At 47.5% G+C, this 18,242-nt stretch overlaps 1 protein-coding gene across 1 annotated transcript in view; it reads left to right on the top strand.

Annotated features, from left to right (window-relative positions):
- The window catches only part of LOC144495233 (ADAMTS-like protein 1), a 425,167-nt gene that overhangs the window by 184,295 nt on the left and 222,630 nt on the right, over nt 1-18,242 (top strand). Inside the window, exon 12 of the mRNA XM_078215301.1 lies at nt 4,679-4,763. Coding sequence (XP_078071427.1) covers nt 4,679-4,763 — 85 coding nt within the window. The remainder of the gene's footprint in view (nt 1-4,678; nt 4,764-18,242) is intronic.

The following is an 18,242-nucleotide window of genomic DNA, read 5'->3' as shown; positions in this document are numbered from 1 at the left end:
CACCATGGTAGGCTTCTGCAGAAAATGCAGATGTATGGGATTGGGGGTGATCTAGGAAATTGGATCAGGAATTGGCTAGCGGATAGGAAACAGAGGGTGGTGGTTGATAGTAAATATTCATCATGGAGTGCGGTTACAAGTGGTGTACCTCAGGGATCTGTTTTGGGGCCACTGCTGTTTGTAATATTTATTAATGATCTGGATGAGGGTATAGTTGGGTGGATTAGCAAATTTGCTGATGACACCAAAGTCGGTGGTGTGGTAGACAGTGAGGAAGGGTGTCGTAGTTTGCAGGAAGACTTAGACAGGTTGCAAAGTTGGGCCGAGAGGTGGCGGATGGAGTTTAATGCGGAGAAGTGTGAGGTAATTCACTTTGGTAGGAATAACAGATGTGTTGAGTATAGGGCTAACGGGAGGACTTTGAATAGTGTGGAGGAGCAGAGGGATCTAGGTGTATGTGTGCATAGATCCCTGAAAGTTGGGAATCAAGTAGATAAGGTTGTTAAGAAGGCATATGGTGTCTTGGCGTTTATTGGTAGGGGGATTGAATTTAGGAGTCGTAGCGTTATGTTGCAACTGTACACAACTCTGGTGCGGCCGCACTTGGAGTACTGTGTGCAGTTCTGGTCCCCACATTACAGGAAGGATGTGGAGGCTTTGGGGAGGGTGCAGAGGAGGTTTACCAGGATGTTGCCTGGTATGGAGGGGAGATCCTATGAGGAGAGGCTGAGGGATTTGGGATTGTTTTCGCTGGAAAGGCGGCGGCTAAGAGGGGATCTTATTGAAACATATAAGATGATTAGAGGTTTAGATAGGGTGGATAGTGATAGCCTTTTTCCTCTGATGGAGAAATCCAGCACGAGGGGGCATGGCTTTAAATTGAGGGGGGGTAGTTATAGAACCGATGTCAGGGGTAGGTTCTTTACCCAGAGGGTGGTGAGGGATTGGAATGCCCTGCCAGCATCAGTAGTAAATGCGCCTAGTTTGGGGGCGTTTAAGAGATCCGTAGATAGGTTCATGGACGAAAAGAAATTGGTTTAGGTTGGAGGGTCACAGTTTTTTTTTTTTTTAACTGGTCGGTGCAACATCGTGGGCCGAAGGGCCTGTTCTGCGCTGTAATGTTCTATGTTCTATGTTCTATGTTCTATGTTCTATGCTTCTGAATTTTCTGCTGCAAGAATTTCAGCGCTAGGAGAACAAAATCATTAAACTCACCCCAAGAGCTAAAGTTATTTTCAATCCAAGTTTATCCATATTTCATACAATTTCTATTAAGTATATTTCCAAACTTGATCCCTGTGGACATTTGGGATCAATCCAACTCAAAAACGTTTTGATCATTGACTCCTCCAAAGTAGAAAGCGAATGGAAAAACTATCATTTATTCCAAAATAGAAGCTGCGTATTCTTTGCCCAGGAGCTTATTATTCTAATGAATTGTTCCAAAATAAAAAGACATAATTGTAGCATCATGCTGCAATATATAGGAATTCATCTTAACAAGGTCAGATCAGAACTGTTGTTACCAAAAAAAAATCTTAACTCACTGAATAACATCAATCCAAGAAACAGAAGAAACAGAAAAATGGTTGATGCAGCAATGCAGAGACTTTTGTTCCTGGTTCCTCACCAACTGGCCACCCCACCACTGGGTTAGATTAGGTATTTTCCCCTCTGTTCCCTGAGGTCCTCCCTGTTCTTAAAAAAAACTCCAAATGTTTGTCGCTCAATTTTAAATATTCCCGTCTGGATTTTACTGTCGAGGCAGGAGATGGTGCCTGGTTAAGTCTTCTTTTGTTGTTTTCACCTGTTTTACAGGGATAGTATTCCATCAATTTTTTTTTGTGCAAACTATTAGAATCTTAGAATGGTCACAGCACAAAAAGGAGGCTCTTTGGCCAGACATGTCTGTACCAGCTCTCTAACGGAGAAATTTATCCAGTGCCACACCCCCACTTTCTTCCCGTAACTCTGCACATTCTTCCTTTTTGAATAATAATCCAATTCCCCAATGAACTTGTTTCCACCACACTCTCAGTTGGTGCGTTCCAGATCCTAACCACTCACCGATGAAAAGGTTTTCCTCATGTCTCCATTGCTTCCTTTACCAAATACCTTAAATTCCTCTCATTCTCAATCCTTCTACCAATCAGAACAGTTTCACTCTATCTGCTCTGTTCAGATCTCTCGTGATTTTGAATATCTCAATCAAATCTCCTCTCAGCCTTCTCTTCTCCATGGAAAACAGTCCCAACTTCTCCAATCGATCCATGTAACTGAAGTTCCTCATCCCAGGAACCATTCTTGTGAATCTTTTCTGCACTCTCTCTAATATCTTCACATTACTCATAGAGTATGATGCCCAGAATTGAGTGCAATACTCAATTGAGGCCAAACCAGCATTCTGTGCAAGTTTAACCAAACTTCTTTGCTTTTGTACTCTATGCTCCTAATGATAAATCCCAAGATACTGTTTGCTTTGTTAACCATCCTCTCAACCTATCCTGCCACCTTCAATGATTTATGCACAGATACATCAAGATCCGTCTTCTGTACCCTGTTTTAATTGTATCTTTTATTTTATATTGGGAGGACTTCTACAGTCTTGTTACACGGGGTGGGGTTGGAAAATGCGAGGAGCCTTCCAACACTCCACTGACTTTGGTGAGGCGGAAAGATCTCATTTGCAGAGGATGCGGTAATATTCCACCCATTATCTCTATGTCCTCCCACTAAAATCACATTTCTCTACATTGAACATTGTCTGTCTTTTGTCTGTCCACTCCACGGACTTGTTTATGTCCTTTAGAAGCTCTACACTGTCTTCCACACGCTTCACAATGCTTCCAAGTTTCATAACATTAGCAAATTTTGAAATTGTGCCCTGTACATCAAGGTCTAGGTCATTAATATACATCAGAAACAGTGAGAGGCCCAACACTGTTAACTTGTGACCTTATCTGTGGTGAATACAACAGGGTCAAATTTAATTTTTGTGGTTATGCCCCTCCCCCCTCATCTCTCCTGGGGCTGGTGCTGCTGTGCCTGGCCTCAGGTCCCCCTCCAGATCCAAAGAGATCCTAATCCCTCAGCACTCCCTTTCTCCTGGTGATTCCTGTAAGGTGGAGGGGTACAACACTCCAATCAAGGACAGCGGGCGGGCTCCTGACACCAGTGGGCCAATCAGTGGCCAATCAGATCCCTTTCACCTGATTACAGTAACTTCACTGCAGTGTTAATGTCAACCTACTTGTGACACTGATAAATAAACTTATACTCCTATAAGGTGGACGGGTACAGCACTCACTCTTATTGAGTGAAATCCTCAGAGAATTTCCAGAATAAATGTTGGTGAAGTCTCAACAAAGTTTCCCAGAAACTGCGGAGGAGTTTGAAAATTCCCCTTTAATCCTCCAGTTGGTGATGAACAGTAAAAAATGATTTATTTACCTTTAAACAGAACTGAACATCCTCAGTTACAAACTGTTTACAGCCATTCAGCTGCTTGTGGAGGGGAGAGCGTCAGGCCATGCTCCCTGACCCAAAATGTTGTACATCCTCGTTAGTAAACACACGCATCAGCTCCTTAACAATCCTCTAAGTGGCTGTTCCTAGTGTGAGCCTCTGCTTCGATACCAAAATGGGTTCTGGGGCTAAGTGCAGACTAAACCAGTGCTTTGGCTCAAAACCCCCAGCTGGCCATTTCAGAGACTGTTTAATCCAAGAAAATTTGGCCCATTAACTGAACAATGTTATTTTTGAACAAAGTGATGATCTATCATTATCAAACAAAGCATTGTCATTTACATAGAAACATAGAAACTAGAAAAACTACAGCACAAAACAGGCCCTTCGGCCCCACAAGTTGTGCCAAACATATCCCTACCTTCTAGGCCGACCTATAACCCTCCATCCTATTAAGTCCCATGTACTCATCCAGGAGTCTCTTAAAAGCCCTATTGAGTTTGCCTCCACCACCACTGACGGCAGCTGATTCCACTCGCCCACCACCCTCTGTGTGAAAAACTTCCCCCTAACATTTCCCCTGCACCTATCCCCCAGCACCTTAAACCTGTGTCCTCTCGTAGCAGCCATATCCACCCTGGGAAAAAGCCTCTGAGAGTCCACCCGATCTATGCCTCTCAACATCTTATATACCTCTATTAGGTCTCCTCTCATCCTATGTCTCTCCAAGGAGAAAAGACCGAGCTCCCTCAGCCTATCCTCATAAGGCATGCCACTCAATCCAGGCAACATCCTTGTAAACCTCCTCTGCACCTTTTCAATCTTTTCCACTTCCTGTAATGAGGCGACCAGAACTGAGCACAGTACTCCACAATGTTTGGGGGAAGTTTTTCACACAGAGGGTGGTGGGCGAGTGGAATCGGCTGCCATCAGTGGTGGTGGAGGCAAACTCAATAGGGTCTTTTAAGAGACTCCTGGATGAGTACATGGGACTTAATAGGATGGAGGGTTATAGGTCGGCCTAAAAGGTAAGGATATGTTCGGCACAACTTGTGGGGCCGAAGGGCCTGTTTTGTGCTGTAGTTTTCTATGTTTCTCTGTTTCTAAGTGGTTTTGACTGAGGGCTGTGATCTTGCTGAAATGTGCAGCTCCTGACTATAAGTGTCTTTGTGAACCCATCAGGGTGAATTTGATGTGTTTATTTGGTTTGTAGAGAAACTCCCTGTGGAAGCAAAGCTGCCTTGGTTCAAGCAGGCTCAAGAACTGGAGGAATTACTGACCGTTTCCGAAGAACCTTTGTGAGTCTGCTGGAACTCCATTTGAATTTTGCAGTAACTTTCAAATTCAATAAGAATGAGCCTCTTAAATTGCATTAAATGTTACCTGCCAATCATGATCTGATATGTATACCTAACCATGCTTTGACAGGAAGCTAAAACCCACATTGCATTTTTCCAGGGTGGGTTTACTCCTCATGTTCCTATTCCCCCTTCTTCAGAGTTTGCACACATTACCAATAAGCTGTCACTCTGAATAAGCCAACTAACAAGATACAACAGTCCCACCAGACTTCCTGCAGTGCACTGCTGCAGTTTATATTCCCATTTAGTCTCTCTGTCAGCTGGAGGCTTTGCGATAATTTTCAAAATGATGCAGACATTTTCCAGTACATCGCCCTCATACCTTTGTTCTTGCCGAAATATTCACATTGAATGCCAGTGGAATATTTGACTGTGACAGGAACAGTAACATGCTGAATGTGGGAGGTGTGAGACAGGCAGCACCCACACACACAGCCAGGGTGAAACTGGCCAATTCAAAACAGACACAGATCAAAGCTGTGACCTAACCAGTCTCCTGGTCAGGGCTCAGTTTCACAGAAACCCACTTCCATCCTGCAATATTTGGATAGACATTGTAACAATTTTCAAACATTTGCCAAGTTTTGAGAAATCCAACTGATGGCACTTTGGATCTCCATCTTTAATCTGTTCGGAGTGCCGCTACCTCTGGGACTTGTGTTCGAAACCCATAAAAAATATCATGAAGCCAATGTTTATGGACAAGATGCTACATTTCCGATTAGGCTATGTTGTTAAAGTGGAAGCTGATATATTCATGGTACGTAAATTGGAGTTGTGTAATCTTCACACATCTCCCATCCTACCTGCACTCACAGTCCTGTCCTTTTGGACATAACGTCACCAACAAATATCAAGGTAGGTTGAATGATGGGGCTAACAGAGTGGGTTGGGGAATTTGGATTTAAAGCCACAATCTGATCATCCATCATCTTACTGAATGGCGGACAAGACGCAAGGGGCCAAATGACCCAGTTCGACCCCCAAATGACCCAGTTTGACCCCGTTTCTTATGTTAAATTGTTGAAGGTGATGGAGGAAGCTCAGTGGAAAGCAATGTTCAGGCAGGAAATTCAAGCTCCGCCTTGCACTGTTTGCACCCAACAAGAGTTTAAATCTCCCCCAAAAAGTGATAAAAATGTTAATAGCAAATGGTGCAATTTAATCTCAGGTGTTGTAAAGAGCAGTGCAAGGAAGCTCCATCTTCCTGTCTCCAGCTGCGGCCTCCAGTTCTGCCTTTTGGAATAATGGGGCTGTGTTTATTCCTACACTAAACACCAATAGATGTTACTCAGTCAGTTCACAAACCCACTACTCTACACCAAACTGTCCTATACCGCAGCAAGCACTATTAGGTATAGCACATAACTCAGACCAGAATTAAAGCTCCCTCTTCACAAATCCTAACCACGATGCAATCTCCACAGCGTTGGTGACAATTGTTCCATTTCTGAAGCCAACTATTCACATTCGAAATATCAAACTTTGCTGATTAAACATGGCGAGTGGGTTAGAGTCATAGAGGTTTACAGCATGGAAACAGGCCCTTCGGCCCAACTTATCCATGCTGCCCCTTTTTTTAACCCCTAAGCTAGTCACAATTGTCCGCATTTAGCCCATATCCCTCTATACCAATCTTACCCATGTAACTGTCTAACGCTTTTTAAAAGACAAAATTGTACCCGCCTCTATTACTACCTCTGGCAGCTTGTTCCAGACACTCACCACCCTCAGTGTGAAAGAATTGCCCCTCTGGAAACTTTTGTATCTCTCCCCTCTCACCTTAAACTTATGCCCTCTAGTTTTAGACTCCCCTACCTTTGGGAAAAGATATTGACTATCTAGCTGATCTGTGCCCCTCATTAATTTATAGACTTCTATAAGTTCACCCTTAAGCCTCCTACGCTCCAGAGAAAAAAGTCACAGCCTATCCAACCTCTCCTTATAACTCAAACCATCAAGTCCCGATAGGGTCCTAGTAAATCTTTTCTACACTCTTTCTAGTTTAATAATATTCTTTCTATAATAGGGTGACCAGAACTGTACATAATATTCCAACTGTGGCCTTACCGATGTCTTGTACAACTTCAACAAGACGTCCCAACTCCTCTATTCAATGTTCTCACCAATGAAACCAAGCATGCCGAATGCCTTCTTCACCACTCTGTCCACCTCTGACTCCACTTTCAAGGAGCTATGAACCTGTACCCCTCGATCTCTTTGTTCTATAACTCTCCCCATTGCCTTACCATTAACTGAGTAAGTCCTGCCCCGGTTCGATCTACCAAAATGCATCACCTCGCATTTATCTAAATTAAACTCCATCTGCCATTCGTAAGCCCACTGGCCCAATTAATCAAGATCCTAGATAATCTTCTTCACTGTACACTGTACCACCACTCTTGGCGTCATCTGCAAACTTACTAACCATGCCTCCTAAATTCTCATCCAAATCATTAATGAAAATGACAAATAACAGTGGACCCAGCACCGATCCTTGAGACACACCGCTGGTCACAGGCCTCCAGTTTAAAAAACAACCCTCTGCAACCACCCTCTGGCTTCTGTCATCAAGCCAATTTTGTATCGATTTGGCTACCTCACCCTGGATCCTGTGAGATTTAACCTTATGCAACAACCTACCATGTGGTAACTTGTCAAAAGACTTGCTAAAGTCCACGTAGACAACATCAACTGCATTGCCCTCATCTACCTTCTTGGTTGTTCCTTCAAAAAACTCAATCAAATTTGTGAGACATGATTTTCCACTCACAAAGCCATGCTGACTGTCCCCAATCAGTCCTTGCATCTCTAAATACCTGTTGATCCTGTCTCTCAAAATACCTTCCAACAACTTACCCAGCACAGATGTGAGGCTCACTGGTCTGTAGTTCCCAGGCTTTTCCCTGCAGCCCTTTTTAAACAAAGGCACAACATTTGCCACCCTCCAATCTTCAGGCACCTCACCCATGGCTGTTGATGATTCAAATATCTCTGCTAGGGGACCCGCAATTTCCTCCCTAGCCCCCCACAATGTCCTGGGATACATTTCATCAGGTCCCGGGATTTATCTACCTTGATGCATTTTAAGACTTCCAGCACCTCCTTCTCTGTAATATGTGTGGTGACCATGATGTGGAGATCATGATGTGCCCTCATAAGAACAGGATATGGCGCTCGACTCATCGATCAACAGTTCCAACGCGCCACAGCGAAAAACCGCACCGACCTCCTCAGAAGACAAACACGGGACACGGTGGACAGAGTACCCTTCGTTGTCCAGTACTTCCCCGGAGCGGAGAAGCTACGGCATCTCCTCCGGAGCCTTCAACATGTCATTGATGAAGACAAACATCTCGCCAAGGCCATCCCCACACCCCCACTTCTTGCCTTCAAACAACCGCACAACCTCAAACAGACCATTGTCCGCAGCAAACTATCCAGCCTTCAGGAGAACAGTGACCATGACACCACACAACCCTGCCACACCAATCTCTGCAAGACGTGCCGGATCATCGACACGGATGCCATCATCTCACGTGAGAACACCATCTACCAGGTACACGGTACCTACTCTTGCAACTCGGCCAACTTTGTCTACCTGATACGCTGCAGGAAAGGATGTCCCGAGGCATGGTACATTGGGGAAACCATGCAGACGCTACGACAACGGATGAATGAACACCGCTCGACAATCACCAGGCAAGACTGTTCTCTTCCTGTGGGGGAGCACTTCAGCAGTCATGGGCATTCAGCCTTGGATCTTCAGGTAAGCATTCTCCAAGGCGGCCTTCACGACACACGACAGCGCAGAGTCGCTAAGCAGAAACTGATAGCCAAGTTCCGCACACATGAGGACGGCCTAAACCGGGATGTTGGATTTATGTCACATTATCAGTAACCCCCACAGCTTTCCCCCTGATCTTGCAGAATCTTACTAGCTGTTCTGTCTGGAGACAATACACATCTCTTTAACCTGTGTTTAATGTTCCCTCCACCCACATTATCTGTACCTTTAAGACCTGGCTGGCTGTAGAGATTTGCATTCTAATTAGTATTCTGTAACTTGATGTTGTGTCTCTGTGCACTGTTGGAGAACAGATTTTCACTCCATCTGACGAAGGGGCAGCGCTCCGAAAGCTTATGGTATTTGCGACCAAATAAACCTGTTGGACTTTAACCTGGTGTTGTGAGACTTCTTATATGTGTGGTGAACCATTGTTGGTTACCACCAGGAGTGCTGAGCCATGGTTTGGCCAGTACTATGAGTCTGTAGATATGTTACTGTTGGGGTTAGGGTTGGGCTGTTCTACCTGGTAATATAGTCCTATGGTACACCCCAGTTGGCTCCGCCTTCCGGGAGAGGTATAAAGGTCACTGCTCTGCCTGGTGACCCTTTAGTCTGGGATTGTATATTGTATATAGTAACTCCGTTATTGTTGGTAATAAAAGCCTTTATTTCCCGGGTACATCCAGCCTCCCGTGTGATTTATCGCGCATCAATTTTATTACCAACAAAAATTTTTTTTTGACAAAAACAAAAGAAAACCGTGGAGCAAATGCTGAAACCCGAGCGGCTTACGTTGGATCCACGTGCGGCGGGAGCGTCGAACACTTTCGACCATTGGTTGAAGTGTTTCCAAGATTACCTCGACGCCTCCACAGCGGTTCAAAACGACGCCGACAGACTGCGGGTCCTCCACGCGAGGGTAAGCGACACTGTATACTTAGCGATCCGTGAGGCCCAAGACTACAAAGGGGCCCTCGAGCTTCTCAAAAAGCGATACAACAAACCGCCGAATGAGATCCATGCTCGACACCTTCTAGCCACTCGACGGCGGCAGACCGGCGAAACGACGGAACAGTACCTGTGTGAACTTCAGCAGCTAGCCAGAGCCTGCAACTGCAAGCCAGTGTCGGCAGCCCAGTATATGAGCGACCTAGTTCAAGATGCGTTCGTGGCGGGAATCGGCTCGTCGTACATTTGCCTTCGGCTGCTCGAGCAAGGTAACCTCGACCTCACTAAAACCGTAGAATTAGCTGACGCTCTAGAAACGGCCTCCAAAAGTCTGGAGATGTACCCCGACGACCGCGTGGGGACATTGTGGCAGGTGCAGCCGCAGACTCCACTTTATTCAGCGGTTTCAAAAAACTGCGCGATTGCGTTTCCAGCCTCGGACCTGACGACGGCAGCAGCTCCAGGAGGCCCGCGGTGTTACTTCTGTGGGGGGGTGAAACACCCTCGGCAGCGATGTCCAGCTAAAGCGGCATTGTGCTCCACCTGTGGCAAGAAGGGGCATTATTCCAAAGTCTGCAGGACCAAACCACCCTCCAAACATAGCAGTGCGGCGTGTGATTCCCCGGAGCCGGTCTCCCTGTCTTCAGCGTCTTCGAGGTCTTCCACCACGTGCGATTCCAAAGCGTCGCCATTCCTAACAACGGAGTCGCAAGACACGTGCGACCTGCAGGGGCCGCCGTTTTTGGCGACATCGACCATGTGCGACCTATGGGGGCAGCCATTTTGGTTGGCACCGACCGCAAATGACCAGCAGGGGCCGTCATCAACCAGCTCAGCTGCCTGCAGTTGCACCCACGATCCAAAGGTGGCGTCAATCATCCTGGACCAGGCCAAGCCTCACAGACTCGACAAGTCCATGATGGACATACAGGTAAACGGACGCCAGATTTATTGTTTGTTTGACAGTGGGAGTACGGAGAGCTTCATTCACCTGACACCGTGAAGCGGTGCGGTCTCCAGATTCGGACTGTCAAGCAGACAATTTCGATGGCGTCAAGGTCCCGGTCTGTCACCGTGCTAGGGAGCTGCGTGGTCAACCTGACGGTGCAGTGCACGGTTTACGAGAGCTTCAGGCTCCTTGTGTTACCGCACCTTTGCGCGCCGATACTCCTAGGACTAGATTTTATGGCCCACCTGAAGAGTGTAACCCTGCAGTATGATGGGCCACTTCCTCCGCTTTCAGTGGGAGCACTGCAGCCTCTAAATTGCCCAAAGCGCTCCACATGTAGCCTCTCGACGCTCAGGATTACCCCACCCTCCCTATTCCAGAATCTCGTGCCAGGCTGCAAGCCCATCGCAACAAAGAGCAGGCGTTACAGCGCTGAGGATCGGATCTTCATTCGATCTGAAGTTCAGCGGCTCCTCAAGGAAGGGATCATCCAACCTAGCGCTAGTCCATGGAGAGCGCAAGTAGTGGTGGTTAAGAATGGGAACAAACCCCGGATGGTCATTGACTATAGTCAGACCATTAACAGATACACGCAGCTGGATGCGTATCCCCTCCCGCGCATATCTGACATGGTCAATCAGATTGCGCAGTACCTGGTGTTCTCCACCATTGACTTGAAGTCTGCTTATCACCAGCTCCCCATTCGCCCAGAGGACCGAAAATACACAGCCTTTGAGGCGGATGGTCGTTTGTACCATTTTCTAAGGGTTCCCTTTGGTGTCACGAATGGGGTCTCGGTCTTCCAGCGTGCTATGGACCGAATGGTGGACCAGAACGGGCTGCGGGCTACCTTCCCGTACCTGGATAATGTCACCATCTGCGGCCACGACCAGCAGGACCACGATGCCAACCTTCTTAGATTCTTACGCACTGCATCTCGCCTGAATCTGACCTACAACAGGGAGAAGTGTGTATTTCGCAAGCGCCGCCTAGCTATCCTCGGATACGTGGTGGAAAACGGGGTCCTCGGCCCTGATCCAGACCGTATGCGTCCCCTCCTCGAACTCCCCCTACCCACTAGCATCAAAGCACTGAGAAGATGCTTAGGCTTCTTCTCATACTATGCACAGTGGGTTCCCAATTACGCGGACAAAGCCCGTCCGCTCATCAAGTCTACCTCCTTTCCCCTAACAACAGAGGCTCGCTTAGCCTTTGCAGGAATAAAAGCCGACATCGCGAAAGCCACTATGCACGCTATTGATGAGTCCATCCCCTTCCAGGTGGAGAGTGATGCATCTGATTTCGCCCTGGCCGCCACACTTAACCAGGCGGGCAGGCCCGTCGCCTTTTTCTCTCGCACCCTCCAAGGCCCTGAAATTCGGCATTCTGCGGTGGAAAAAGAGGCCCAGGCCATTGTGGAGGCCGTTTGGCATTGGCGCCATTACTTGGCGGGAAAACGGTTCACTCTGCTCACGGACCAGCGGTCCGTGGCGTTCATGTTCAACAACACGTTACAGGGTAAGATCAAGAATGATAAAATCTTGAGGTGGAGAATCGAACTCTCCACCTACAATTATGATATCATGTACCGTCCAGGGAAGCTCAACGAGCCCTCGGATGCCCTGTGGCGTGGAACATGCGCTAGTGTGCAGGAGAATCGATTACAGGCTCTCCACAATGACCTCTGCCATCCGGGGGTTACTCGGCTCTTTCATTTTATAAAGGCCTGGAATCTACCCTATTCGGTGGAGGATGTCAGGTCCATAACTCGAAGCTGCCAGGTGTGTGCTGAATGCAAACCGCACTTCTACCGACCTGACAGGGCACACCTCATTAAGGCCACTCGTCCTTTTGAAAGACTGAGTGTGGACTTCAAGGGCCCCTTTCCCTCGACAGATCGGAACGTGTACTTCCTCAATGTGATTGACGAGTACTCACGATTCCCTTTTGTCATTCCCTGCTTTGATATGACCGCTGCCATGGTTATCAAAGCATTACGGGATCTTTTCACTCTGTTCGGTTACCCCTGTTATATCCACAGTGATAGGGGCTCGTCGTTCATGAGCGACGACTTGAGGCAATACCTGCTCTTAAATGGGATTGCCTCTAGTAGAACCACGAGCTACAATCCTAGGGGTAACGGGCAGGTTGAACAAGAGAATGCTACAGTCTGGAAGGCTGTCTTACTGGCGTTGAGGTCTAAAGGTCTTCCAGTCTCCCGTTGGCAAGAGGTACACCCTGATGCGCTCCATTCCATCCGCTCACTCCTGTGTACGGCAACCAACGCTACTCCTCATGAGAGAATGTTTTCATTCCCTAGGAAGTCTTCCTCTGGGACCTCATTGCCGTCTTGGTTGACGTACTCAGGACCTGTCCTCCTGCGGCGGCATGTTAGGACCCGCAAGTCTGACCCTTTGGTTGAACAGGTCCATCTCCTCCACGCCAACCCTCAATATGCCTATGTGGCATATCCTGACGGGCGAGAGGACACGGTCTCGATTCGAGATCTGGCGCCTGCAGGGGGCTTGGAAACCCCAGTCGCTCCCACGCCCCCAGTTAGGGACCCCCCGACCATTATCTCTTCTCCTGACACGGCGCGGGCAGTATCGGGACCACCACTTAACCCTCTTACTCCCGTGTACAGCTTGCCTGAGTCCAGGAGATTGTCGCCACCTCGAGGCGTGCTCGAGTCCAGCGGATTGTCACCACCTCGTGGTCTACCGGCCCATGAGGAATTGGAGGAGCTACTGGACACCGCCTTGGAGAGAAGGTCACCGCGATTGCCTGAACCGGCGTCATCGCCAGTGTTGAGGAGGTCGCAGAGACGGTGCAGTCCCCCAAAACGATTGAACTTATAGACAGATGAACAGTTGTTCTGTTTTTCTGCCCCGCCGGCCTTTGTTTTTAAAGGAGGGGTGAATGTGGTGAACCATTGTTGGTTACCACCAGGAGTGCTGAGCCATGGTCTGGCCAGTACTATGAGTCTGTAGATATGTTACTGTTGGGGTTAGGGTTGGGCTGTTCTACCTGGTAATATAGTCCTATGGTACACCCCAGTTGGCTCCGCCTTCCGGGAGAGGTATAAAGGTCACTGCTCTGCCTGATGACCCTTTAGTCTGGGATTGTATATTGTATATAGTAGCTCCGTTATTGTTGGTAATAAAAGCCTTTATTTCCCGGGTACATCCAGCCTCCCGTGTGATTTATCGCGCATCGATATGTACACTCCTCAGGACATTGTCGCATTGTTGGAGCTATCAAGCAGAACCTGGTAGGTGGATGGAGACTTTGACTTGGGAGCAAATTTGTCAGTTGAACTGTGGAGTGTAGATGATTTTAAGGAGGGAGGTGACTGGTAATGGCTCATTCACCAGATCGTTCATCGAGAAATGGAAGTGAGGTCACCCCCACCTGGCTCCAACAGCATGTGTATTATTTCCATTTTAGTGATTTCCATTCCCATTGGCCAGTTGTTGTGTTATTATTCAAAACTTGTGCTTAGTTACTGTACAAGACACAGGACACCAGTCATTTGGGCAAACAGGTTGTGGGTTCATTTATTAAGATTAGTTATATTTCAGTACAAAGTTTGAAGGCAACAGATTTGCCTGCTTCTTTTGGGATAATCAAATAAACCAAAATAATCGAGCAACTCTTGTAAGGTTAATAAATTATATAAAAACAAAAGTGAAATATATAATTGAATAAAATAATGTGAATAGCTAATTAGAACTCATTAAGGACCCATGACAGGTGGTGTGACGCAACTGCAGTATGTGAGCGCTCCTGATGCCCGTTTGGTCCAGAGCAAACTGATCTACAGAAAATGTTTGAAGTTGGAGCAGCTTCGGCTCAGAGTTATGAGCTGGAGGCTGAATTACACACACCGCATCAGGGAGGGGAAGGTTTACTGATTCTTTGCACCCCGAGGCAGTCACACCTCTTAGGACAGGGTCCTGTGGTTTGTTCAGTGATCAGGGACAGCAGAGTGTGACTGCGAGAGAGGGAGATGAGGGGATTTGGAGCACAGGAGCCTTGACTTTTACAGGCTTGAGGTTTTTTCAGCTTGGTTGATGAGAGTGGAGGCTGCAGGGTGGATGAGCAAACTGGCCATAGCACTGGCAGCTATTCAAGTAGGGGATCAAAAAGGAATGTAGTGGTTGTAGGGGACAATATAGTCAGAGGGATTTACACTGTTTGCTACAGCAAAGAAAAAACAATCTGCCCATGTTTACAGCAGATTCCCAAGGTTTTGTCCAAGATCTTGTTGTGCATTTTGATAACTGCGGGGGGCGGGGTGGCACTGCTGTGTGGCAGGGGCAGGTTGGTAGAGCACCCTTGTCTTCGGATGTTTAGTGTAAGGCCCATACTCTTATATACCTTGCTGAAGGTGTTGATAATGACTTGGAGCGCGACCTCCTCGTGTCTGGGGATGCAAGTTCCCCTGTATACTGTAGCTCAATGACCGAGGATGGGACGGTCTTGGATCTGACCTGCGGTGGTGTTCTGTAGTTCCCGCTGCAGTGCAGCGGGAAGTTGCTGAGGGTGAGGTTTGGCATTGCAGCAAGCAAGATCAAGAAGCGTGTCGGTGTGCTGACACAGCCTTGGTTTGACCCCAGTCCAAACATGAATTGGGTTTGTGGTGAATGCGTTTGTCAGGATTACGGCTTGCATGTCATTGTGGAGCAGGAGGAGCACGGTGGCAAACCTTTGTGGGGACTGCTGAAACAAAGCAGGGCGCTTCATAATCTCTCACAGTTGACAGTTTCAAAGGCCTTTGTGAGGTCAAAGAAGGCTACGGACAAGGGTTGGTGCTGTTCGCTGAACTTCTCCTTGTAGTTGCTGTGCGGTGAAGATCATGTCGCCCCTTAGTGGTAAGAATTTGCATTGTGACTCTGGGAGGAGCTCTCCAGCTATGGGGAAAAGGCAATTAGGGAGGACTAGCATTGCCCTGTGGGGTCAGTGCCAGGAAGCTGTGAAATCATAGAAATCATAGAAACCCTACAGTACAGAAAGAGGCCATTCGGCCCATCGAGTCTGCACCGACCACAATCCCACCCAGGCCCTAGCCCCATATCCCTACATATTTACCCACTAATCCCTCTAACCTACGCATCTCAGGACAAATTTTTTTTTAGCATGGCCAATCAACCTAACCTGCACATCTTTGGACTGTGGGAGGAAAACGGAGCACCCGGAGGAAACCCACGCAGACACGAGGAGAATGTGCAAACTCCACACAGACAGTGACCCAAGCCGGGAATCGAACACAGGTCCCTGGAGCTGTGAAGCAGCAGTGCTAACCACTGTGCTACCGTGCCGCCCCTGTGCCTGGGTGCTGCTGGGGCACTTCCATTGGGGAGGTTTGGGGTTGGAGGGGCAGGAGTCCCGTGTATGTAGGAGATGGCACTTACCTGGGGACATCATGGTTATGATGTGGAGATGCCGGCATTGGACTGGGGTGAACACAGTAAGAAGTCTCACAACACCAGGTTAAAGTCCAACAGGTTTATTTGGTAGCAAATACCATAAGCTTTCGGAGCACTGCTCCTTCGTCAGATGGAGTGGAAATGTGCTCTCAAACAGTGCAAACAGACACAAAATCAAGTTGCAGAATACTGATTAGAATGCGAATCCTACAGCCAGCCAGGTCTTAAACGTACAGACAATGTGGGTGGAGGGAGCATTAAACACAGGTTAAAGAGATGTGTATTGTCTCCAGGCAGAACAGCCAGTGAGATTCTGCAAGCCCAGGAGGCAAGCTGTCGGGGTTACTGATAATGTGACATAAATCCAACATCCCGGTTTAGGCCGTCCTCATGTGTGCGGAACTTGGCTCTCAGTTTCTGCTCAGCGACTCTGCGCTGTCGTGTGTCGCGAAGGCCGCCTTGGAGAACGCTTACCTGAAGATCCAAGGCTGAATGCCCGTGACTGCTGAAGTGCTCCCCCACAGGAAGAGAACAGTCTTGCCTGGTGATTGTCGAGCGGTGTTCATTCATCCGTTGTCGTAGCGTCTGCATGGTTGTCAGCTAACTGGTGGACCTCCTGTGCTTTCTTCACCCATCGTCTGTTCCTGAGGTCAGGGGTTTGTTACTGGAGCTCAGCCCCTAGTCGTCTGTCGAGCTGTTTTCTTGCTCTCGAGTTTGGTTGCTGTTTCAGTTTCAGAAACGCCTCGCATTTTCAGCCTATCAGCTCCTGGTTATTCTCATGGAACCAATCTTGGTTTTTCCGATTCGAGCGACCAAGCGCTCTTCACAGGCCCTGATTATGGCCCTGGGGGACAGGTCAGGCACTGTGGGCAGTCTGCGTCACCAGGAGTTGTCAGGTTGGCAGAGAGACGCTGGCTGAATAGGGCTCGCTCTCGTGTCAGGGTCTTTGAGTGCATTGACGTTGATTTTCCTGTGGCATTGTTTCTGTTAGCGTCGCTGCTTTGGGGCTACATTGATGTTGGTCAGAGAGTGGATTAGACAGTGGTCCATCCAGCAGTCATTGGCTGCTGTCATGGTGCAGCTAATACGCATGTGCTTGCAGTCCCTCACTTGGACAATGACGTCGTGGAGCAAGTGGCAGCACTTGGAGCGAGGGTGTTGCCATGACGCTTGGTGCTTATCTCTCTGACTTAACAGGGTGCTGGTTATGACAAGGCCATAGAGTCATAGAGGTTTACAGCATGGAAACAAGCCCTTCGGCCCAACTTGTCCTTGCCGCCCCATTTTTATCATTAAGCCCACATTTGGCCCATATCCCTTTATACCCATCTTACCCATATAACTGTCTAAATGCTTTTTAAAAGACAAAATTGTACTATTACTACTGGCAGCTCATTCCAGACACTCGCCACCCTCTGGACCCCATGTTCTAGGCATTTTCCAGGAGCAGGGACTCTCTTCCATTGTGACAAGATTGCTGCCTTGGCAGACAATGATCTGGTGCAGTGTGCCCAATACAGTATACCCTGTGTGGTATACCCTGTGTGTATACCTGGTGCAGTAAGACCAATACAGTATGCCTACAGCAGTATACTTACTGCAGTGCACCCTAGTGTAATATACCTGGGCAGAATGCATTGCAGTACGCTTAGCGCAGTATACACCAGTACAGTGTGTCCAGTGACGTATTCTTTGTGCATTTTGCAGGATAAAGTATACCTGGTGCAGTGTGCTGGAGCAGTGTGCCCAGGATAGTATACCCAGTGCAATGTACCTGGGGCAATGTACCTGGAGCAGTGTGCCCAGGTTAGTATACCAGGTGCAGTGTGTCTGGAGCAATGTGCCTGGTGGAATACAAGAGAATCTGGCACACGAATCTCTCATACCTATAATTTTTATTTGCAGATTAAGACATTTTTTTTCCTTGTGTTCTCATCTATCAGAACCCCTCCTATCACAGCAACATTCAAAAGAGTCATTTTATTGAACAAGTATCTGAAAAATTATTTTCTCTGCTTTATATTCTTGACTGTAAGTGATTTAAATATTTTTGTTCAAACTCTTATAGTTTTGGCAAGAGCAATGCAATAAATAACACCAGGCTTCTGTGCTGCAAACGTTAAGCCAACATTTAAATCTGGAAGCCATATGTAGGATCTTATTAGCACTTTGATGATAAAGAAATTGAAAGATATTCCCCGATATCCATATTCAAATATGAAAGCAAAACACCAGCCTTTAAACTCCAAACATCATCCAGAAATATTTTTGTTGAAACGAGACTATAATTTTGTTACCAT

The sequence above is a fragment of the Mustelus asterias genome, chromosome 6 (genome assembly GCF_964213995.1).
Source record: "Mustelus asterias chromosome 6, sMusAst1.hap1.1, whole genome shotgun sequence".
NCBI classification, from domain to species: domain Eukaryota; kingdom Metazoa; phylum Chordata; class Chondrichthyes; order Carcharhiniformes; family Triakidae; genus Mustelus; species Mustelus asterias.
This window is presented reverse-complemented; position numbering and strand designations above follow the sequence as displayed.